General features: G+C 39.6%; 1 protein-coding gene and 1 long non-coding RNA gene across 7 annotated transcripts in view; one reads left to right on the forward strand and one right to left on the reverse strand.

Moving 5' to 3' along the window:
• The window catches only part of SLC30A8 (solute carrier family 30 member 8), a 121,316-nt gene extending 96,682 nt beyond the window's left edge, over positions 1-24,634 (forward strand). For 3 of the 6 annotated variants that reach the window (XM_016138179.2, XM_016138176.2, XM_016138178.2), the window contains 7 exons: positions 216-415; positions 9,373-9,519; positions 11,568-11,721; positions 15,084-15,234; positions 16,861-16,966; positions 21,380-21,514; positions 22,888-24,634. In XM_016138179.2, coding sequence (XP_015993665.2) covers positions 216-415; positions 9,373-9,519; positions 11,568-11,721; positions 15,084-15,234; positions 16,861-16,966; positions 21,380-21,514; positions 22,888-23,033 — 1,039 coding nt within the window. In that variant the 3' untranslated portion in view covers positions 23,034-24,634. Of the gene's footprint in view, positions 1-215; positions 416-9,372; positions 9,520-11,567; positions 11,722-15,083; positions 15,235-16,860; positions 16,967-21,379; positions 21,567-21,594; positions 21,829-22,887 lie in introns of all 6 variants that reach the window. The other 3 variants (XR_001596102.2, XM_016138177.2, XM_016138180.2) reach the window with 3 other exon arrangements.
• Positions 22,998-25,559, reverse strand: part of LOC107507154 — a 275,445-nt gene continuing 272,883 nt past the window's right edge. The window contains exon 4 of the long non-coding RNA XR_001596104.2: positions 22,998-23,096. This is a non-coding gene — a long non-coding RNA (uncharacterized LOC107507154). The remainder of the gene's footprint in view (positions 23,097-25,559) is intronic.

A 25,559-nucleotide genomic window follows, 5' to 3' on the forward strand; every position in this document is an offset into this window, starting at 1 on the left:
AGTTTGACTGAATGAAAGCAACACTTGTAGTTGAGATTTCATAAGAAAATTTCTTGCTGTTCCTTACACTTGATATTTCTTGTAGAAGGAGCTGTGAAGTATAACTTCCTAGCTAGTTTGCAAATGTCCTAATAGTGGTTCTGAGAATGGGTAGGGCTGTCAGTGAGGTGTTTGCAGCCATGTTCACTATTTGCTTCTGTCAAACTTATTCCTAGTGTGGACCTCCAGCAGAAACCCTTGAATAAAGACCAATGTCCTGGAGAGAAGCCAGAGGAGCTGGAGTCAGGAGCCATCCATCACTGTCACAGCAACTCCACGGCCACGGAGAACAGGGCAAATGAGCAAGTCTATGCCAAGTGGAAACTCTGTGCTGCTTCAGGAATATGTTTTGTGTTCATGATTGCAGAGGTCGTGGGTGAGTATTTCTCAAAAAGCCATCTCAAAACCCTGCATCATTGCGTCAGGGTTACCCGGGCTCTTCTTTTAAAGTAAGAGTTAATATTTTCTGTCATTATAGATAAGTTGGGAAATAGAAGGAAACAAAAAAAATTCATTGCTATCCCACATCTGAGTGCTAACTTCCAATAAAATTATGTAGTTTTGTACAATATACTTTCTATTCATAGCTCAGTTGTTTAAACATAACTGAGAGCATACTGAATGCTTTTGACCGTGCCATCAAATACTCTTCAAAAACATTTTTATGCCTGAACAATATTCTATAATACAGTTCACTGTGATTTACATAACCATCTCTCTATTGTTAGAAACTTAGGAAATTTTTCCCTGCTTACGGACAATGCTGCAATGAAAATTATTGAATAAAATTTTGCCTGCCTTTCTGGTTAATCCCTTCAAAGAGATTTCTAAAAGTAGAAATAATTGAAGGACATACAATACTTTTATTACTTCTTGATGCATACTGCCAAACTGTTATCCAGAAAGCTTGAAACAATTTGTATGTCTGCCAGCTCTATATAAAAATAATTTTCTCTCCAAATATTTACTAGAATTTATTTTAACCTTTTAAAAATCTTCGTTATAAGCAAATATGCTTATTTTAATATTAATTTCTTTCATTGTTACTGTTATAATATTTTTGCATGCGTATTAGTGATCTATTATTTCCCTGTGAATCCATTTTCTGCTTGCCTTTTAATGCCTGTTGCTCATTTGTTTTTTAAATAATGTGTAATTCTCTATATTAATCTCAGAGAACTCTTTATATAGTTAGGGTATTAAACATTAGTTATATTTGTTATAAATATTTTTTCAGTTTGATGTTTGCTTCCTAATTTTTGTTTAATTTTTAGCTTGACTTAGAGAAGTTGTAAATATTATATAGGTAATTGTATTTAACATTTCATTTTGAGCTAATTTCTTTTATTACCCTTTCACTATTATTGCTTAATAATCCTCCCCAAGCTACTGAGAAGATAAATACCATTCAATCGTTGTTCAAATTTTTGTATTTAATTTTAAATCAATGTGAAAGTAGATATGCTTTAAAGATTGAAAGTTCTTTTTCTAAATAGCTAACAAAGTTTTCAGCATCATTTATAAAATTATTATTTTCTCCATTGACTTTTTGATATTTCTTTTATCATTTATCAAATTTTTATAAACATAGGGTTTCATTCTAAGGTGTTTCACTGATCTGTGTTACTAGTCTCTATCAGCAACATATTTAATGCAAACATATGCTGTAGTATCACTTGTTTTTTATTATTCCTGTTTAACAAAATAAAGGTAAAGGCTATTCATTTTTGTTTATTACTCTAATTAAACATGAGAATTATTTTGTCAAATTTCCTCCAAAATCTAATTATGATTTTATTGGTACATAATTTGGGAACAAATCTCTTTAAAATACATACTCAGTTTTCTCTTTGGGAATATGGTATATTTCTCCATTTATCTAAATACTCTACTTCTCCCCTCAAAGTTTTGTGGTTTTAGTTTATTTGTGTTTGTTTTAACACAGGGACAGCCTATTTCTTGCTAGAGTGATTTATAGTTATTTTACGTGTTTGGTTTATCCTTTCCAGAGGTTACTGGGGTCTTCCTTTTCTTGTATCCTGTTTTCTAGATGGTTACTTTTTGTAGTCTGGGAAGAGGTTATTTTGTATACTCGTTTTGTACTCAACGGTGTACATATCTGAAGTATTATCATTCTAAATGGGTCTCAGTCCATTTTCCTTGTTCCTCTCTCATCCATCCTCCCCATCCCAGGAAATAGGTCTTTCTTGTGCAAAAAAACCCCCACATTTCTCCTCATTTTCAATGTTTATACTTCTTCTCTATGTTTCATATTTTTATCATGCTAAATAATGTCTTCTGCTAAACCAAATATATGTCCAACTATTTAACTATTAAGCAAAATGTTTCCTGCGAGGTTAAGTATTTTTTATAATGTTAATAAAATGTTCTCCTTGTCCAACTTTTTAAATGGTCAAGGGTGAGCACTGACGTTTATCAAATATCTTTTAAATTATTTTGACTAAAATATTTTTGACCCATTGTTGATGTGTATTATGTTCAGAGTTTTCCCAATATAAAATATGATTTTTTATTTCTGGCATTATGATGATAATAACTAATATTTATTTAATGCTTACTAAGTACCAAGAACTGTAATGAGTGCTTTCTTTCCATTGTATTACCTTCCTTAATCCTGTCAAAAACAGGTAGGTCCTGTTATTGCACTTTGTCAACGAGATACCTGAAGCACAAAGAATAAAGTATTCTACTTGAGTAGCAGACTTGCGAGGGGGCAGGCAGTCTGAATCTCAGCGCTTGGGTTCTTAGGCTCTCACTATGATGCCTCTCAATTTGACCGTGGAGCGCGGTGGACCATTCTTTCAATGCATTGATCAGTCTGGGTCACTCATATTTTCATTATGATTTTTACACCTTTGTTGATAACGGAAATGTAACTATAGTTTTCTGTTTTGAAGCTCTTTTTCTAAGTTTTTGAATCAAGAGTTATACTTATCAAAAATAAAAAGTTTAGTTTTAATAATACCTTTAAAAAAAAAACCTGAAAGAGTATATATAACATTGTAATTATCTCTTCCTTTTCAAGAAGGAACTCCCTGATAAATCTTGGGGCTTTGGAGACACTCTTGGAAATAATCCTTTGATATATTGTTTTTAGCTTCTTCCTCATGCATTGACATATTCAAAATTTCTACTTCTTGAGTAAATTTTGGTCATTTTTGTTTTTCTAAAGTCATTCATCTCATCAAAATTTTCAAATTCATTATCATGCAATGGAATATAAAAGTCCTACGCTGATATTATTTTTTCTTTCCTCATTTTAACATTGTTTATATATTTTCCCTTCTTTTCCTTGATTTAACTTGGTAGATATCTATTTTATTGATATATTATTTGTATACATTTTCTTGAATATATTATTATTTTACTGCTTATTCTGTTTTTTAGTTCAGAATTTTGGCTTTAAAAACCTTTATTTACTTTCTCCATCTTTCTTTTTTTAGGGGTGTATTCTCATTGAGAATTTTATATCTTAGATTACATTCTTATTTTTATTATTCCTTTTTATTAATAATAAAACCATGTGCAGCTATAGGCTTAGTGTAAAGTTTTTAATATGCAATATTATCTCATTTATTCCCAACAAAATTTTAAAAATCACTGTAAGCTATCTGGCTTATAGTATCGTAAGCTACTACCACTCAGTTAAAACTGTTACCTGTTGCACTTTGTTACCAATATTTTGGCTTCGATTTTTCTCTGTTACTGAAAAAGAGGGATAAATTAATTATAATCTGAGACTGGAGGGAAGTAGAATCTGCTAGGCTTTTTTTTTTTTTTTTGGTACTACAAGAATTAATTGGTTGCTTCAAGCTATGGAGTCTTATGCCTATACACTAAGACTTTTATAGCTTTCCAAAACTGGAAAAGAACTTAGATTCATAAAGTATAAGACAAATCCAGGGTTGTTATTAATCATTGTCCAGTGGCTTACAAGAATAACTGATATCATACAATTTCTAGAGCTAGGAATAGCCTTTTGAAGGAACTTATTATACTTTGGTGGAGTTGCAAATAATTTACTTTTGCAGTTCCAATGTGGAAAACTCCCTCTGGAAATCCACTGGCATCTATGCCAGAGGAGTATTTCTTTTTTTATTATCGAAATTCATAGGATTGTAAACAATATTCAATTGCTCATGTAAGAGATTGAGAAAATGGAAAATCTAAAAAATATATATATATCCATTTAAAATGTGATTTGAAAAGATGATGTTGTGGAAATTCATAGCCTTTGAAATAAAGTCTTGGCACTATCCCGTGCAAACACAGCTCAGGGAGATGCAGAAACTGGCTTCTTCCCTCCATTTCGTTCTTTCTTTGCTTTTCCCTGAATCCACGTGGATGCTGAGAATGTTGGAATCTTCTCCCCAGCTGATGTTTAATCAATAGTCTGAAATGAGATGGTCTCCCACTCACAGAACTCACTTTTCTTCTTGTGCCTTTTTTTATGCCCTGACAGTTTGCTTGTAAAATGACTTATATTTTGGGAGTGGTGGGAAATGGGAAGCTACTCACTTGGAGTGAGCAAATCAGTCTCCTCCTTTCCTTCTCATTCTTAATAATTAGTGTATGAGTGCTAATCTGACTTTAGTTTAGAGTCAGAAGAAAGTGATATTGTCAGTAAAGAAATTAGATGGATACTGACAATCGTTTGGAATTTGAGCTGTATTTATTTTAAACTGATTTTCCTAAAACATTGTTCTCATGTTAATTTTGTCTTCAAAATTCTTCCATGGCTCTCCTTCACCTAGATCAGTCCTTCGCTACCTTTTCCCCATCTTGGCAGGCATTGGAAATTTTACTGAGTCCTAGAATAAACTGACAAAGATGCTTGTAGCAAGAAGACGAGGGTTTAGGGGCTACCTCTGTGCTAGGCCCCAACTGGCTGCTCCAAGTGACAGAAATCAATACATTGGAAAGCTCTGAACAAAATGAAAAATTCTTACATAGGCTTTCAAGTCATTCCATCATCTGGCTGCCAAGCTGACTAACAATCCTTTTCTTTTACTACCTTACTTGAGTCTTCTGTTTCAGTTGTTTATTCCATGCAAAATAATCATTGTACCTAAGTCTCTGTAGCTTTTACTTATGCTTTTTTATGAATGTAAAAGCACTCTCCTCACTCTCCACACTCATCAAAACCCTGGCCATGATCCTAGGCCCTAACCCACAGGTCACCTCTTCCCTAAAGCCATTTTTGAGCATGTCAGAGAAAGCGATATTTATCCTCAGATTACTCCTGCAGCATATGGGATATGAGCAAGGCCTTGAGGGATGGGTAGAAATTGAAAAGTGGCTAAAAGGGAAATGAGAGGAAATTCGGATAGAGGGGGCTGAATGAGCAACACCTGATTACTTCTGTGGTCCAGGAGGTAGTAAATATCACCTTACCTGGAAAGACTTTGAGTGGGTAGGTCTGCAACAGGACAGGGAATATGTGTTTTTAGGAAGTAAGTCACGTGAGTCTGATGCGTAGCCATACATGTGTCGTCTGACGGGTACCACTGCTGGTAGCAGACTGTCACTGCCTGTTCAGCACGCTTTCTCACACTCTTTGTGCTGGTAACAGCTCTGGTCTTCCTGGCCCATTGCCTCATGCCCACAGGCAAGGCGGTGTGAGATACCAAGCTGGATTAATCACTCTCTGGGACTTTATATAGTGAGGTTGGGGAGAAAAGTTCTCTCTCTTTCCTCTATAAATCCCATGCTGAAATGACATGAACCTGGAGCTTCCAGAGGCCACTTACTTGCTGAGAGGGAGGAAGTCTGTCTTCAGTAGGATGATAAACAGCAAAGTTGGAGGCAGTGGAGCCCCAACAACATTTTTTGAACCTTCGGTTTGGGTGGCACCCAATCCGATCCTACCTAGATTTGTTCTCAGTTCTTTGAGCCAATCGATTATTATGACTTTGTTGTCATTGTTGTTCAAGCTAGGTTGAGTTAGGCAGTTAGGACTTACAAATGAAAGAACCTATCTAAGGCAGTGGTGTAGGTAAAACATGGTCAGTAGAGAATAAAACTAGAGTGGTAGTTGAGGCTTCAGAAAGGACCGTGAAGCCTGGCTAGGGAATCAGGATTCATTCTGTAGGCCTTGGGGAGGCACTGACATCTAAAACAGAGGAATTCCAGGCCATGGGGCTGTATGTAGAGAGGGAACTGCCCACAAGTGCAGAGCAGATTGGGGGAAGGAACTGAAGTCTGTAAACATCAACGTGTCCACTGTTAACGGGCCTTTGGGCCTGTTGAATCAGGACTCTGACTGCTTGTGAAATTTCCTAATTGTAAAAAGGCCATCAAGGAGAGTCACACTGCAGATGTAGACATGTATCCCAATTTGGAAAGACAGACATACAGACACTGAGAACTGACACACAAAAAAATAAGCTCACCAATGGCTATTACTGGAAGAAATGGGGAGTGGTCAGGAAAAGGCATGCTGAAGCAGGACTGTTAGAGTTAAGCAAGGATGGAGGAAGCACTAGGTTGCTAGAGAAATAGAGCAGGAAGCAGGCTGGGCAAGACGGTGAGAAATTCAGAGTGAAATATTCTCTTAGTAAGAAAAAGATACAGCTGGGTGGTAGGATAACCACAAGCTTTACTGATAAGGGAACGTACTTTCCACTGGCCAGGGTGTTTCACCGGTTTAGCCCACTTATATTTTTTGAGATTCCTGGTCTTAAAATTTTAAGAAATGTCAAAACATGCCTATGCAAACTGTGGTATGTTTTAAATTCTTGTTAAATAATAACTCCATGAGTTTTTGACAAGTTATATAGTATAATAATGCTATTTATAAGACAAAGAATTTAGAAAATATAAATTAATAGCATACGATGGTACAGTCCAGTAATGGGAAACAAGGATAATGTTGTCAGATAAACATTTCCTTCTTTAAATTCTGTCCGCACGTCTGTGTTCTCCACAGAAAAACTTCATGTGTAGTTAACATTGACTTTGTAAATCTGAGGTGACTGTGAGACCCAGGCCTGGTGGCCCCCCTGCTCTCCGACTGTCATCTTCACCCCACGGGCCCCGAGCAGGGGCTGTTTGCAGGGCTAAGTCCTTGGAGCCCCATCTACCTTGTTATAAGTGTATTGCTCTCTGTGTCTTGTCAGGTATTCCAGAAATATGAGTGCCACTTCCTTAGTTATAATTTCCTTTGGCCATTACTGCTGTGTCTTAACCTGGATCTTCCCCTCTCTCTAAATCAGCCTCTGTACTGCTGGCGAAGATCTATTTCTTAACTACAGATCTGAACATGCTGCAAACTTGCCTCAAAATCATAAGTGGATCTTATTCAAATCTTAGATATTAATGAAAAATAATTATTTGTTTAAAAAAATCATAAGTAGATCCTCTTCATTCAAGTTCTTTAGTGTGACATATATATATATGATGACCCACACAAGGATCCCAAGCCCACCTTTCCAGTCTCATTTTCCATTATTCCTCCAACACTCCACACCTCCTGCTTTTCCACAAAAGTGTCATGTTCTTTCATTTCTGTTTTTGTTCTCACTCTTACCTCTCCCCGCCCCCCCAGAATGCCTTGTCTTCTAGCCAGTTCTTAACTTCTCCTGTGAAAAGTTCCTCCATACTCCCAGCGTGAGTGGCCTTCTAATCCCCTAGCCTTCGGTACATGAGTATGAGATAATGAGATCACTGAAGAGAGGGGCCGTGATCTGTTTACCGTTGTTCATCTTCGTATACCTGATCCCTGTACCATGCACAGTAAGGGCTCAATAAATACTGGTCGGACGGTTGAATTAACTGTCAATTAATACCCCATGCGTTCAGAAGCAAATGCAAATTCAGTGGCAAACTTCCTTTTGCAAGCAGTTGGCTCCATAGTCACTCAGCATGATTGACCCCAGTTTTCTGGATAGTTCTTATGAGTAGCTTTGATGGCTGCAAAATGGTTCTTGGTTCCCGGGCCTCCATATTAACATGCTTTTCCCAAAGTGAGCCATTTTTCTTTCTCAGTTGCCCCCTGACTCAGCTGAGCCTGCTGAAGAAGCCCTGAAAGACTTTATTTCCGTGTCTGAGGCCGCAATGTTAGCCCAGCGCACGGAATCATCACCATCACTCAGCGCTGAGACTGTGGCATGCCACTTATCTGCATGTAGTCATTTTCTGAGCAAGAAATAATGCATTATTAACACAGCTTTATTATCGGGCAGACAGAACAACATTAGAGGATAATTGAAAGGACAGCTGATTTGTTAGCAAAATGTTACTTTCTGGCTAATGAATCATTCCGATTTTTGCAGACGGCTCAGTAACAAGCTTGAAGACTACTTTGCTTCGGACCATTAAACTTTGACAAACCAGTTATTAACTACAACTAGAGCCAGTGGTCTGTGGGGATTATTGCAATTATGAACCATATATGTAATTTTTTTTAATCATTAGTCGACAAGGTGAGCCTGATGATGGAGGGGCTGGTGACTGACAGCCTCCATTGCTTTTGGTACAGAAGGCAATAAACAGCTGCCGGGAGGATTAATCAGTCAGCAAAGGCGCTGTGCTGGGAAGTTGTGGTAAGGGCAACAAAAGTTACTGCTCTCAGATAACACGCCCTGTTCGGGAAGGAAGGGACAAGGCTTCCTTTGGTTTCTACGTTAGCGGCTGAAGGTCTTTTCTCACAGGAGAACTAGAGAGAAACAGAAGGGGCCCAGTGAATGGAGAGAAGAGCCGGCGGGGCTCCACGGCTCGGTTCTCTTCCTGTGCTTTATCAGATTGCTGTCGCTCCCAAGAACCCTGTCGTAAGGTGCCTGCCCTCTCTCCTCACTGCTCCCCACTAGTTATAACAGAGACCTCAGCGAGGTAGCATGAATTAGTGGAGCAGAAGGAAGTGGTGAAGATTGTGGTAAAATTGTAAGTAAGAAAGCTGTGCAGAAACTCTCCGGCGGGCCGGGTTGTCATCTGGCTGACAGACAAGAGTCCAGGTCCTCAGGTTGCAGGATGAGACCCTTTGAATCCGGCCTACACCTTTCGGCCTCATCTTTCTGTGTTGCCCTTTTAGAATTCTTATGCCCCAGTCTAACAGGGACGTTCTCCAAGTGTGCCCACGCTTTCCAATCTCTGCACCTACGCTCCCCTGGGAATTCATTTCTACATGTTCTAATCCCGCCCACTCTCTGGGTCTGTTTCTTGTAAAATTGGGAAGAAGGGGTGGATTAGATCGATGTAAATTTCTCTTGTGCGGCTCTGCGACTCTGTGGCATTTTCGCCCACTGTGGTTAGTGTGCGTACGAGCCTAGTTGCCCTCTAGGGCCCTGACCCTGTATCATGTTCTACACCTCCTAGGTGGCCACGTTGCTGGGAGTCTTGCTGTTGTCACAGACGCCGCCCACCTCTTAATTGACCTGACCAGTTTCCTGCTCAGCCTCTTCTCCTTGTGGCTGTCCTCCAAGCCCCCCTCCAAGCGGCTGACATTTGGATGGCACCGAGCAGGTACAGTTCACTGATTAAGCATTCATGGCAGAGTAGTGCCTCAGAGTCGAACCAAGGGTAAAATCAAAAGGGACAAAGCGAAGCCTTGTTCAAAAATCCCTCAAAGGCACATCTCTGGTACGCGGGATAAAAGGGATGTGTCTGTGGGAACGTGTGTTCACAATGTTAATTCATCTGAAAGCCAGATTAATCATGCTACCTCTACGCCAGTGGGGCAGCAGGAACTCACGCGTCACCTTGGCAACCACCCCAGCCCACGGGTCCCAGTGTGCGCAGACGGTATTACTCATTAAGTTACTCTGCACCTGAGAGGGAGTATGGGTAAAGCTCAGACCACTTTGCAAAGTGAGGCGCAGCGAGCACCAGAGAGTCACGGAGAGGGAAGAGCTCACGGGGAACTCGGGAATGGAAAGGGATGGCGAACGGAGGGCAGAGCAGGGGTGGCCAACAGGCTGACCCGGCGTCACGGGAAGGTGACGCTAGATGCTCACCGCAGCTGGCGGACTGACGGCCGCGGGCTGCGGCTTTTCAAGCTCGGAACGATAGGAAGTTCTAACTTCACACCGAACAGTTTATCACTGCAGGTGTGTCGAGCTGCCTTCCCGTTAACATTCGGCGAGAGAGAAATGAGGCAAAAAACATTAATAAAAAGAGCTTGTGACAACTGGTCTGAAGATGACTTTCGGCTGAGCGCCCCCCCTTTGCCTGTGTAAATTATTACTTGTATTTCACTCGTTCTGATACCACTGGTCAAAGCTGTTTTGTAAACATAGAACGTTTTGTAAATATAGGGAGGACTCAGAATTTAGAATACTGCTTGTCCCTTCCCTCCCTGGCCATGGAAGTCTGACACGCTAGGCCAGGGCTGTTCAGGAGGACTCGGCTTCGAGGGAAATGTTCTACAATACAGAGTATAATGTGGCCATGGCGACACATTAAGTGTGGCTGGTAGTGCTGAAGAACCGGATTTTTAATTTAATTTAATTTAGATTTAAACAGCCACGTGTGATTGACAGCTGCCGTATTAGGCAGCACTGCTATAGATGCGGAGGTGGAAATCAACCGGCACATCGAACATGCAGTTTCATGGGTAACGCTGTTTAGTAAGCAGCTAAGCATAAGAAGTTCGTTTATTTAAAGAGAATATTAAGTGTCAGTGAAGAAAGGTAGCATGTGGCCATGGCAAAAATCTTGACTGCTGCATACAAATGACGGACGTCTGGGAAGCAATATGCTACGTGGCTCTGCTTTAAAGGGGTGAGATGCGTCTGACCACTGACTCCTCGGCTGGTTCTAGATCCTTGTGGGCTTTTGGAAGCCATCGCAAGACTGAGTTACCGATCAGGGCGAGGTCTTAAGAAACTCCTAAATGACTGAATGTACTTTACTCAGTGGGCAGACTGAACACTATCTTATCTTTAAATATTAATGTAAATGTCTCCATTCTGATGCTCTTTTCCTTATTGTTGCTCTTAAAATGCAGTGAGAGTATTGATATACCTGTGCGCTTACCTCTGTATTTACAGTATATCAGGTTAGCAAATGAAACTCATTTTTCATCAAGTACCCTCTGAAGCCTTCCCTTTTTACTATTTTCATCCACTGAAGGTACTGGCACTGGAAGTTATAAACGTTTTATGGAGAAATTAAGAGTTTCTAAATACCTTTTATTCTTTGTGCCTCATTATTTCATTTCCTAATAAGTTTCAATCATTTTAGCACCTGCTAAAATTAAAGTCCCCAAGGAAAAAAAACAGCAAGGGTAGGCAGCAATTAATATGCTTTAAAATTTGCTGGAAATTACTGAGTCACAAGGAGTATAATGAACTGAGAAGCTGGTGTTTTATGAATGCAATGTTAAATAGCCTCGTTTGAGCACTGAAATCCATCTAAGTACTCAGTGTATGGATCACGGAGTGAACTCCTTTGAAGCCTCATTTTTTGGACATGGGGCAGGGGTGGGCAGCATTAATGTCTCATGACTCTGGAGGAGGTTAAGGTGATTCATGAATTCCTTGTGGATGGGGTCTGTGTACTTGAACCCTTAGAGATCCTTGGTGCCCTGCTGTCCATCCTGTGCATCTGGGTGATGACCGGTGTGTTGGTGTACCTGGCATGCGAGCGCCTGCTATACCCCGATTACCAGATCAAGGCGACCTTAATGATCATCGTTTCAGGCTGCGCGGTGGCAGCCAACATTATGTAAGTCACTCCACACACTGCCCATGAAGCTTGGCTTTTATCCTGTCTGGACATACACGTGTTCGCTGTTGTTTTTTAGCTTTTGTTTAATTCCTCTACTTGCAAGGATAGTAGAGACCTAACAGTTTTCAAATGGCTCTATGACTGAAAATGAGGCTGGTTCTGCTAGTTTAAGTTAAAACATGCTTTAATATCAGCTTCTAACTGCTACCATTTTGAATACTTCCTATGTGCCAGAGACTGTGCTAAGAACTCTTTGATCTACGTTATGAAGCTCTATGTTCTCTTAAACATATTAAAGCTTAGTGAGGTTAAATAAATAGCCAGTGAGGTAGTGTAGAACCAGGATTCGAATCTAGACCAAGACTCAGAATCGAGCTCCTAGCCATTCTGCTCCCTCGTTTATACTTATGGTTCCATACGGGATGTGACCCTGTTCAGTGTTTTTTACATGAACACCTTATGGGCTCCCAGAGAACTGGGTTAGAAGGAATCTTAAATTTTATTTACTTCAGTTCTCTTCCTACTCTTGAATTCTCTTTTGTAACATCCCCATAAAATGGTCATTGGTTTTATATATTTTAACAGAATTAATAACAGGAAATTTATTTCTCTCAGAAACACTTTATCTTTTCATCATTCCAACGGCATGAAAATCCTTCCTAAAGGTGTGTTAGCTAAACTCTCTTAATTTTCTACCCGTTGGTCCATTCTCTTATTTAGGCAGTCTAAAACCATTGTTTGGGACATGTGATCATTGCCATACTGGTCGGTCATGACAATGCAGTTTTGAGGCCAGGACTTTGATCTTTTTAGGTCAATTTGCTCCTTCCCATTTGATAGTTTAATTCTGGACAACCCTATTTAAAACTATATCATCTATCTATCATCCATGATAGACAGAATAATGGCCCCTCAAAGATTTCCACATTCACATTCTAATCCTTGGAACTTCTGAATGTGTTAATTTACATAGCAAAAGGAACTTTGCAAATGTGATTAAATTAACAATGGTTCTTGAGATTGGACAATTATCCTGGATTATACACATAGGCCCAGTCTGACCACAAGAAAACATTATGTCAGAGAAGAGAGAAGGCTCTGCATTGCTGGCTTTTGCAAACGGAAGAAGGGGCCTGGAGCCGAGGAATGTAAATGACCTCTAGAAGCTGGAAAAAGTAAGAAAATGAATTCTCCAAAAGGAATGCAGTCCTAAACACCCACTTTAGACTTCTGACCTCCAGAACTATAAGATAATACATTTACACTGTTCTAAGCCACAAAGGCTTTGTGGTAATTTGTTACAGCAGCACTAGGAAACTATCTATGTGTCATTTATCTGTCTATCTTGCAATGCAATGCGATACCTGCCATGTGGTAGGTTTATACATGAAAGTGAAGAAGACATGGATAGGGGAATGGCATTTTAAGCAGTTTTTTAAAAGAGAGGGCACAATGGAATCTCTGGAATTAGAGGAGGATCTGAGCATCTACACCCAGAAAAATCTCCTCAGGTCACACTAATACCTTTACCTTGTGCCTGCCTCCAGTCCTTAGCTCTTAGTTTGCAAATTATTGCTCAAACATATCTGAGCGAAACATTAGAAGAGTGGTATTTCATCTGTTGTCACTGACTAGATCTCTATTTCCACCCAGTTGTGCTGAAAATGTATTTCACATTGGCACCATGGAGATCAATGCTACTCTATCACCACTAGGAGACAAATAAGCCAGAGCACAGGTCCCACTGACTGGGGGTCAATGGCATCATCTTTGCATAAGGAAACTGATATGTCCATAAGGCAGCACGAAGAATAAAAATATTAATAATTTCCCAAGAGTCATATGTCATATAGGTTGTTTCAGTGCTACACGAAGATGGATATGCCCAGCTAACTACCACATAAATCTGGATCCTCGATGACTGATTTCTACTTTCTAAACAGATTATCACCCCTGGTTTCTTTTTACTGCAACTGCTTTTGAACTTCGAACTTCATTTGCAGGTGCTTAGAGAAACAAGAGATTTGAAGAGCACTGACTTCCCCGTGCAATTAGGTGGTTATTTATGGATAAGAATACGAGTGACTATAATGTTTTCTCCCAGAACTGAGATTACAGGTTTCAAGTGCTGCTAGATATATATTGTCTGAATACAGAGATATCAGAACCATAATTTGGGAATAAACCTATTCCTTGGAGACTCAAAATCAGGACAGAAAGTTCCAAAAGAAGTTGCAAAGGGATTCTAGGATGAATATTACTGAAAAAGCCTAATGCTAAATTTTCTCTGCTTGAAACATTTCTTCCCTTCTTAGCCTTTTACCTCTAACAGTAACCTTTCAAATCCAACTCAATTGCTTTGTCTTTCCAATTAAATCAGACTCCCCTTGTACATAAATGGTAACTCCTAACTGGTGGATAGCTCAGTCTACCTTGTGGCGATGGCCTGAGATTTAATACTTTACTGAAAACGGACTGGGATACGAGGTCCTAAAAATAATTTTTAAAAGCCTTTGTTGCTCTATGTGCAAGAAAAGTTTCTAGGCAAAATACTCCTTGTTGGTCATTAGTAAAAAGGTCCTCCCTCATTTTACCTTTGGTCTAATACCTCTTAAAGTTATAGATAAGTATAGATAGGTACATAATTTATAGTGCCTACTATTTAGCTCTTTGACTTGGATAGGAGATGTTCAATTTTGCAATGTGTCATATATAAACATACACACACACATATATATATATACATTTATAACATATTAATACATTTTGGCCTCTTGATAAAGAGCTACATAAACATAAGCATAATTATACCCACCACTAGCCATCAGAAATTACTCAAATTTCAAATTCTCATGGAAGTGAATAAAATTAAGTAAAATAAAAGATTAAAATTCAATCCTGCAATCCTGATGAAATTCCCTGCTCCTTTTGTTTTACCCCTTTCTACTGTTTTTTGCACTTGGAACCGACACATTGAATTAAGCTGCCACCAAAGCTCGGGTCTAAGCCTAGCTCGGTGCCTGGCATTTAGCAGACCCTCAATAAATATTTCCCCTCCTCACTGTCAAATACCTGGCTTTCATCTAAGAAGGGATATTTCCAGTTTTAATGTAGAAAAGGGGAGCATTAGAGAGGTGGACGAGAAAATTGAGGTGCATCTTCATTGTCCTTGTGTGAAATATTTTACATTCTATGATACGTATGGGTTCAAAAATAGTCAAAAACAGTACATTTTAGAGCATTAATATCTTACCAATCTGCCATTTTGGATAACAGATGCTACTGTGGACTTCTCCATTATGCTGTCTAGGTTCTTAAGGGTTAACCTCATGTGCTGAGAACATTGTTCTCTCTTTCAGACTAAGTGTGATTTTACACCAGAGACGCCCTAGCCACAGTCACAAGGCAGTCCAAGGCAACGCCAGTGTCAGAGCGGCTTTCGTGCACGCCCTCGGAGATCTGTTTCAGAGCATCAGCGTGTTAATCAGCGCACTGATCATCTACTTTAAGGTGAGTATGTTTGAGTTTACTCACCGTCATAGTAATTTTATAGATTGTAGTACAGAAGCTGACACTCCAAAATTAAGTTAAACAAAGGAGGACTGCCTATGTTTGCCTAATTTGCAAGGTTTAAACAAACAAATGTTCAAAGCCCGAAACCTTAGACTTTCCAAATTTCTAAGAGCTGTGTGTTTAACTATAGGCTGCCAGTCTTTCAAGAAAGTAGTTCATTTTGTCATGTGGTTAACATGGACCACAATGCAAACATCAATACCTCAGGGTTCTTGGGCTCTAAGTAACAGAAAAGATATCTAGCTCACTTAAACAAAAAATAAATTTATTGGCTGAAATTTATTGGCCTACTTCCAAACAGAAATCAAGCTAGAAATAAGGGTGAATTTTGGTATCTAGATTTCAGAAACTACCCAACTTCTGTCCCAGACATCATGCTGAAATGAATGTTACTCAACGAAATTTTTTTTTCCTGTTTTGTCGCTATGCTAAAGATCCGCATTTCTGAGAAAGGGTGTCTAATTGACCTAATTTGGGTCTTGTACCTGCTGCTGGGTTGGGGACTGCCCCACCAATATCACCCAAAATGGGAAAGAGGTAACTTCTTTCTGAAAGGTCAGGGCATTAATAGAAAGTGGCAATGAATCCTGGGTGGGCCTCTGACCCTACACAGATGTTCACTACAGGTCTCTATTGGTAATACCAAGAACCAACAGAGGTGGGGTGGGGTGGAGGCGGGTTTAATGGAGGACAGCACTTAGCTCTGTTTGTTCGCATCATGGTTGCGCAGTGAGCAGGGACTCTACATTATTTTTACTAAAAAATAAAGACATGCAAATATAAATTACGAAGACATAGCTGAATTTGGTTCAGCAAATGCTCACTAAAAGCTTTAAGTTTAAGACAGAATAGTTGAAAATTGTATGGGTTAGAGGAGTTTGAGGGTTCTCTTTATAAAAGTTAGGTTGATGCCGAGTTTCTTAGAGATAACGAAGCACAGACTCCTACGGCATAAAACGTCATCAGAGGCAGAACAGCAGGTGTTTCTCCCTGAGACCAAGGGTTTCGGTGGTGAGAGAATGCAAGAATGAGGCCTCGGCTCATACTCTTAAGACTGTAACAAAGATGCCTGCCTCGAGTATGTGTCATACTTGGGAAGGAGAAGAACAAACTGCAGTCTGCCAAGACCAAGCTCCAGCTGTACCTTGGTGAGATGCCACCTCTGAGCAGACGACATACTTTCTTCTCATCATAATTAAGGCCAAAAAGCCATTGAATAGTGTTCAAATTGGTGCATATTTTCATCACATACTCTGTACTATTCATTTAGGAGAAGTTAAATCAGGCTTCTTAAGAAAACGCTCAAGGACATCTTTCCCTTTACTTCTTAAATTACAAGGAGAGCATGTCCTATTTTCTTCCTTCTTCAGCAGCTGGTAGTTTAAAGCTTAAAAGAAGGACTGAGTCTTCAGGAAGTCTTTCCTCTGAGTGGGATGTCAAGTGTCAGGAGGGTGAAAGGGTGATGGAGAGGGAAAGAAACAGGAAAGTTTACTTTATTTTATTAATCAGACTTTCTGTTAAGGAGGCATAAATTCAATTAACCGAAGCCCCTATATTTTCCAGCCAGACTATAAAATCGCCGACCCAATCTGCACATTTGTCTTTTCCATCCTGGTTTTGGTCAGTACCGTCACTATCTTAAGGGACCTCTCCATCTTACTCATGGAAGGTAGGAGTGATTTTATGATTATTCCTAAGGTCCATGTTTTCTCTTTTCTATAACCACGAAAGGGAATGGCCTGAGGGCATGCTCACTGTGAATTCTCATCATAGATAAAATTTAACCTGATAAGGAATTTTTGCAAAAACAAATATTGTGGTATTTGTTCTTATGGGAACAAATAAAAAAATATTAGCTTCTATTTTTCCACTAACAACTGTTAAATGATATGTCTCAGTGTGGAAACAATACTTACAAACACTAAAGTTAGACATGCAGGGAGATATTGCAAAAATATTATTTTACCCGTAAATACATTAAACAGACCTAAGACAGACTATATAAATCTATCCTTCAGGCAGCGTTGTAACGACTGTGAAGGACTTGCTAAAACCCTTGTTAGACCAGGCCAGCAGTCCCCAGCTTTAGTGGCATCATGATCACTTGGAGGGTTTGTTAAAAAACAGATTGTTGCCCCGCCCCCCGCCCCAATCCTGGCTCCTAAGACAATAGATCCGGAGTGGGTTCCAGGAATGCCAATTTCTAACAGGATGCTGATGCTGCTGGTCTGGGGACCACACCTTGAGAACCACTCAACTAGTCTTTTCATACCGCTTAGATTCCTACATGAGGGTCCTGGGATTGGCACCTAGAAAGTTCAATCAGATCTAGAGGTTTGCATCATATCAAACATCCAGATGATCAAAAATATCTGGATAATGGCTGAACTTTTCTTTTTTGTCTAACACATTTTGAAAAAAAAAGGTAGACACTATCTCAGAGTACAGTTGCCTTCAAAACAACTCACATTCCCTTAGCGTTCCCTGCCAAGTATACATTTAAGGGTTTTGTTCTCAGTGGGTGCTATAATTGTTGGCAGATGATAGTGTTGACAACAGTGAAACAAAAATGGAGTCAAATGTCACTGAGTAACAAGCGAACTTTGCTCGGAAGGTGACAGTATTTGGTTTGTCAAGTCACAGGTGTATCCATTTCCTTTCCTGAGGGCCTGGCACTGAGCCACGGTTGTGGTTACTGTTATGAAACTTAGTGGCTTAAAGGAAGATAAAAGACAAATTGGTGCACATTTTGAGGTGTCTATATTCCGCTTTTTCTGTCTCTCAGTATAGACCTTCTCTGGTGATTATTGTATTTTATTTAAAGAAAGAATAGCTAATTATTAAAACTGTCAGGTAACTCCTAACTGGAAGATGTTTAATTTTAAACTAGGTTTTCAAATTAGGTTAGCACAAAAGAAATACTTGTCTTTGGGAAAATATTAAAATAATATAGAAAGGTAGAAAATGAATTTTAAAAGTCTTCCCATTTTCCCACCTTTGAATTCCTAGTCTCATTCACCAAAAGTAACACCTACTAATAATTTGACATATATCTTTCAAAAATATCTACGCATTTACATATATGATGTACATGTTATATTTATACACATATGTAAATGTGTAAGTATGTATAACACATATTCCATATATGTAACATATGTATATAGAGTATGTGTATATATTTTTTTATACAAATGGGATTCTGAATTGATACATATTGTGCTCTGAACCTTGATTTTTTCACTTAGAGATCTTTCCATATTTGTACATATATAGAAACACCTGATTCTTTTACAAAGTATTCCACTGTGTACATGTACTCGCTTATTGATGTACATTACGAACGATGGTATAATTACGATTCTTATACATACGTAGTTTCAGTGCTTGTATATCCGTGGAATCATTCCTAGAAATAACATTGCTATTTTAAAAGTAATGAGCATTTTAAAATACGGTAGGTGTTGCATTTCTACCAAAGGCACCATAATGATTTCTTTCTGGCCAATAGCCTCTGGCAGTGTGCATTTCTCCACGCCTTCCCCATCGCCGGATATTATCAAACTGCTTATTCTTCTCTAATCTGCTAGGTGAAATATTTCATCCTATTGATTTCACACACAATTCTTTAATTATGAGTGATGGTGAATAATTTTTTTCATGTATTTTTTAATCTGGGGACTTATTTTTTAAACACTAATTTGAGTATTTTCCTCAATGCGTTAATATTTTTGCAGGCTCTCCCTCAGAAAAAAAGGTTTCTAGGATATGATGGAGCATTGAGGGCATATCCATCCAGTGGGAGCGTATCCTCTTGCTTGCCAACATTATATCATAGAGTAAAATAATAGTGGACTTATGTTCTGCCTAAAAGTGAAGAGATAAACAAGGCAAGAGAGACAAAGGGTAATGGGATCGTGACTTTATCTTAGGGGTCCTAGATGAATGCCAGCAGGTTTTCAAAGGTCAAATGAAACTCCTCAGAGATGACATACTATGCATAATAGTCAACTCTGAGTTGTGGAAGCTAGAATCTAGCATTTGCATAACACTTTACACTCAGAGCATGAACTTCAGAATCTGACATGCCACTTATCTATGTGGCCTTAGCTTTTTAACTTCTCTGACTCCCAATTTCCTCTCTTCCAGTTATTTAGGAGTTGTAACATTAATAACTAGCTCTTTGAGTTCTTGTAAATATTAAAATATAGTAATCACTATAAATAAAGTGCTTAGCACTAAACTTGACCTATGGTAGGTTCTCAATAAAGGTATGTTGTCGTTGTTGCTGTTGTTATTATTACAATGTAACAACTTCATCCATGATTTATATACATTCTATGGTTAATCTGAGGCAAAAACTCCTTAATTTGTTTCTACTAACCTGAGCTTTGTGCAACTCAAAGAGTAAAAGAACAAGTTGACCAGCTTTTTGTCACCTCCATGAAACAATATGAATTGAGATTAAACCAAACTTAAACTGGGCAGAATTTGAGCTCCAGGGAGAAAATCCCTATAAACAAGTTTCTTAAACCCTGAAAAAGGAGGGTCATTCCTTTTTAAAAGGATGCCCTACTTCTTTAAGTAAATGCTTCTCAACTGCTAATAACAATCATCTGGGAAGCTTTTTAAAATTACTTATGCTCAGACACCATATCCAGAGATTCTGATTTAATTGACTGGGGTGAGGGTGGCTTTGATGTTTTATAACATGCAGCCAAGCTTGAGAACCACTGTAAAGTAGAACCACTGCCCAGTGGCTTGTAAATGTTAGTGCAATAGTTCCCTGACCTTGGCCGTGTGTTAGCAACACAAAGAAGCTATGAAATACTGATGCTGGGTCTTATCTTCGGAGAGTCTGACTTCATCCATCCTCAGTGTAACCTGGTCATCAGGATTTCTAAAATCTCCAGTGATTCTAGTGTGCACCCAAGGTTGAGAAACAGATTTCAGAGCCTCATTCACAGAAATTTTTTTCAAGAGAACAGGAATAGAGCCAAGGAATATTTATTTTTAACAAACACACCAGGTATCTGTGTTAAATGTATCTGACTGAAGTAAAGGCTAAAAGGTGGTCATCCTATAGCATTCTCTTTGGATCGACTCCAGTTGACAAGGGTTTACCTGTGCTGGTTGAGTTAATTAAAAAAAAAAAATTCTTATATCGAACTGATGTCTTTTACAATCTAACTGATCACTGGCTCCTTCTGTACTTAGCCAAAGCAAGCGACTTCACACTCATACTCTCTTATCTTCTATATGACAATCCTCGCAATGTTTAAAAAATCCTTAGCCTTCTCTTATCCAAGCTAGAGACACCCCAGTTCCCTTGGCCTCACAGAGTAGCTGACTGGCTGCCAGACTCCCTAACTTCCCGTGTGCCCCACACTATTCCTCTATAAACAAGGACGATAGTCAAACTATTACATTTTGCAACCAAGACATTAAACCCTCATTAATGCGCCTAAATTAACAGAAGTTTTACAACCACATAATAAGATGGTATTACAATATTAGAAGCACCTATTAACACAGTTCACTAAGTGACATGTTAGGTAACTAGCAATTTGTATAGTGTAACAGTTTACAAAGGGCAGTTATTTTCTGATTTGGTCCTCAAAGAGCTCTTTGAACTACATATTGTTCTTATCACACCTATTTTATTACAAGTGTGCTACGAATCAAAGGAGTTTCAAAATTTGGGTCAATTAGAAATAGCTGTAGCCAGAATGCTAAACTGGGATTATCTGATACCAAATCCTACGTTATTTCATTTTGTTTCCAAAGTATATACAAAGATAATTGGGAAAGTACAATTGGTTTCATAATATGCCCTGAAAATGAAGAATGACTACTGTTGTTGATTATTTCATAGTGAAGTCTGCAAAAGTTTTTCATGAACTTTTGATTGATGGTAAACCCTTCGAAATAGGTGAATCTGATTTGTTAATATTCGAGACAAGAAACGTAAATGGAGAAAGCAAGGTGATAGTTGGGCGAGGACTCTGCAGCTGCAGTTAGCTATCTCGATGAACTATTTTCAGCTGAATAACAACAGCCTCCCGCTCTTCCCTCTGGGCAGGTGTGCCAAAGAACCTGAACTACAACGGCGTGAAAGAGCTCATCCTAGCGGTGGACGGGGTGGTGTCTGTGCACAGCTTGCACATCTGGTCTCTAACAATGAACCAAGTGGTTCTTTCTGTTCATGTTGCTGCAGGTCAGTGAGTTTTGTAAAAGCCCTGGACAAAATTCAGTCCTTGTTTTATAAAGTGAGTAATTTTCCTCCTTTTTATACAGCTGCCTTTAGTGTCTGTTGCCTGTCAAAACAACTGTAAAGTGTTTCGTATTACCAAGGACCTTTGAAGACTATCCCCCTCGGCAATGTTGTCATGGAAACAATGATACTGATCACATCTCTTGAGGCCGATTAAAGAGGGTAGAGAGTAGAATAAAGGGATAAAATGCCACCCAAACTTCAAGACCTTAGACTCTAAAAATTAGGCTTCACTTATTTGGCTTGGCGCCCAATCGGTGAGTTAAATAATAGCCACAATTTCAATAATAACTCTTCATTGAGTATCTCCTGTATATAAGATGCTTTGCTTATCACTGAAGGTGGGTAGATAAAGAAGACACGGCTTCCAATTTTAAGGTTCTAACAAGATAAAAAAAAATATGCTAGTAAAAATTAATGGTGTTTTTTTTTTTTTTACTCGATGGTTGGAAATTCTGTAACCATCTGAGATAATTCTTAGAATGTTGGGTTTATTACAAAACCTATTCTCAAGTAGAAGGTGATTTTTGTTCATGATGTATCCTAGGGCTGGGAAACTGGGTGGCGGGGAGGTGTTTCACTGCCTCAGGAGACAGCTCAGGCCAAGCATGATACGTTAGGCTACTAAAAAATTACTCGAGAAGTTACTTCAAGGCAGGGAACAGGGACACTGATAACGGTCATTTGAGGACTTTGTTTTCTCAGACATTCTCATTGCTGAGAGGCTCGGACCTGGCTACAGGGAATTCACAGCATGCACTACATACACCAATATATTCGCTGCAAGTGGAAGAATCTAGTAATCAGGTTACTATGGAGGGAATTTTACAGCCTCCTGATATCTTTGGGGACATGAGAAAAGATGGCAGAGAGGGTTGCTGCTCTAAGAAATGTCTGTGGGGAGCTCTAAATGCTTCCTGCTTTTTGTCACTCGTCTTAATACAGATTCTGATTAGAAACAAGGCTGCAACCCAGAGATCCTTGGGGACTGGTGAGCAAGGCTACGGAAGAAATAGTAGTTCTGTCTTGGCTTTTTTCAGGGCTTACCGCTCCTACTATACTCTGCTCCTAGGAGTGCCAGACCCCAGAGAGAACTGTGTGCAAGAAGAGTCCCACAGTGACAGGGCACGTTGCTGCAGTGGGTGGCATTTCCCCTGCCTTGCCTATGTAGCTGTGGCTGATTGTGAGAGCCAGCCTGGCTCCTCCTGAGCACTTTGCCAGTGCCCCCTACACCACAGAGTACTTTGAAGCTGGAGAGAGTAGTCACCCATGTGTGTGCAATCGATGCCAATCTCACTGTGGTTCCTTTTCAACAGCAGCCAGCTGGGACAGCCAGGCTGTTCGAGGAGAGATTGCGAAAGCCCTCAGCAACAGCTTTCCTGTGCACTTACTCACCATTCAGATGGAATCTCCAGCCGACCAGGACCCCAACTGCCTTTTCTGTGAAGATCCCCGGGACTAGTTCAGTCATACCATCAGCTTCCTGAGTTTGACAGGCCACTCACTACATGCTGTTCTACAGTTGCTGGAACATAAGAAATAAGAAACGAAAGGAAGAAGTTTGAGAAATTCACGATACAGTACAATGCATATCTTATCCTTTATTTACCTCCATCCACCATGAATGAAGATGCATTTTGAGTCATCAGTCAATTGGATTATCAACTCATCTGTAGCTGTGTTCAATTACAGGAATGTGTGTATACATCATTCCTGACTGGAGCTGAAATAATGGTTGTTTATAAACACAGGCAATAAAAATTTCATTGCCTGTCAATAACACAGCCCAATGCGGAATGGGTAAAGATGAACTCAGGAAAGTCTAATGAGGAATCAGTGGCAAGGGATAGAGTCACAAAATTTTCCCCAAACCTGAGAAGTGACAAGTAAGAAGAGCCAAGTCAGGAGTAAAAAGAAGAGCCAAGTCAGGAGTAAAAGAGAATCTGGAGTCCTATTACCCCTTTAGGATCTGACTGTCTCACCAAGTCATAACATGATTTGGGGCAGTAACTTTTGACTCCCTGTCTATCAGCATCACTTCTTGCTAAATGGAGAAGTGATTTGCCTCTATTTGGCTTACACAAATTATATAGTAATACATCTGAAACTATTTAATTATATTTTACTTCTCAGCATAAATTCATGGATGAATAAAAAGTTATATTACTGCCTTTCGAGTGTTTTCACATAGTGTGACCTCACGGTAAAAGGAAACAATGAGGCATCAAGAGGCAGAATACTTATCCCAAGTCACATGGAAGATAACTTAGTCAAAGAAGATAAGACCTCCCAGGTCTCAAATAATATTTATGGAGCACCAACTACTGTCCACTTATACTGGATTATTTCAGTACGGCACCGTGCTTCATTCTAAGACTAACTTTGAGAGACTGGAATTAAAACCATCATGGAGTAGATAAGGACATAGCCTCATAGAGGTTAAGTAACTTAACCAATTTCATTTGTTCATTCATTCGAAAATATATTTTGATGTAGGCTATGGGGCTGAGCATTGGTGGACCAAGCTGACATGGCCTCGGCCCTGCTAGAGCTCTTTCCTTTTTGTAGGGGAGACAGGCATTACGCTAACAAACACCACCAATAATGTAATACAGTGACGAGGGGTAATGAAAGAAGAGAAGCTGACTTAGATTGAGGGACGTCAGTGGAGAGCCTCGCTAAAGAAACAGCATCTAAGTTGAGGCCTGAACAAAAAAGTAGGTGATACTCAAGTGAACTGCAGGAGGAAGCTGGTTCTTAAGTAAGATTATGAGTGGATGCCCTGAAGAAAGAACTTGGTGTGTCTGAGGAACTGGGAAAGGCTCTTCTGGCTGGGAGTGAGGAGTGAGTTAAAGTGCAGGAAACAGGAGAGATAAGAAAGTCCAAGCTGGAACGTAGGTGAACCTAGATCTATTTTATCCAAAATCCCATCTATGCTCTAACTTTGAACACTTTTATTCTCCAGCTGTTTCTTTCTGACCACATAATCTGCATTGATCAGCCATTATTCCAGAATTACATGTAAAAGACAAGTCTAGTTCAAAAGAAGGGAATGAATAAATGGTTGAGTTTCAAAGTAAAGGACTGGTAGTGTTTTTTTTTTTTAATGAATCCTATCTTAGGTAGCACTCGAACTGTACCATCTCTGCATAAGCGTCGGGCTGAGGACAGAGGAAACCTGAGCCCACTGAACTGGCTGTGGGCTGACTGGCCACCAGGCCCTGCCCCGAGAGCTTGAGTTATGCCAGTGACCACAGGGATATGAAAGGGAGACATGAGTTCGCAGGAGAAATAGGGAGCTCTGAGGTCGAGGGATGCGTGTGAGAGGGAATCAGAAACCATGGTTTCAATCCCTGTCTGCTTCCTTCCAGATCCGGGACCTTGAGCTGTTACTCGATTTCTCTGAGCTTCAAATTCCTCATCTAAAAATGGGGATTATATTTTCATCAAGGGGCTTCTGTTTGAATAACATGAGATCATAAATGTAAAGAACAGTATTTTCGTGTGTGATAAAAGTGAGGGCTCAAGAAATATGCTTTTCGATCCAGCGTTTCTTGGCTTCAGGATTACTGATGTTTTGGGCGGGGTCATCCTTTGTTGTGGGGGTGAGGGCATGAAGGCTTGGAGTTTGAGGTGGCTGCCTTTAGACAAGAAGCCAGCAGGATAAGAAGTCGCTCAAGGCGGCTCCTCTTATTCCAGGCCCTCTTCTGCTCTCTTTCTACATCCTCCATCAAGGGGACAGGGGTGTTGAGTATGATTTGTCTGAGAGTAGCACATTCTCTGGGCTGTTTTACTCCTAAACAGGGTTGCTCTGTCTCACAGCTGGACACACATGCTCTTATTTATTTGTTTGTTTGTTTATTTGTTTGCCCTCTCTTGGCCCTTCGGTAAATAAACCTAGGCAAAGTGTGGCTCCTTGATCCAGGCCCAGGAACTCCTCTAGGCACAGAGCTGAGTGGTAAGTCAGGCCAAGGCCTTCTCTGCAGAC

Source organism: Rousettus aegyptiacus, unplaced genomic scaffold, assembly GCF_014176215.1.
Source record: "Rousettus aegyptiacus isolate mRouAeg1 unplaced genomic scaffold, mRouAeg1.p scaffold_m13_p_15, whole genome shotgun sequence".
Lineage (NCBI taxonomy): Eukaryota > Metazoa > Chordata > Mammalia > Chiroptera > Pteropodidae > Rousettus > Rousettus aegyptiacus.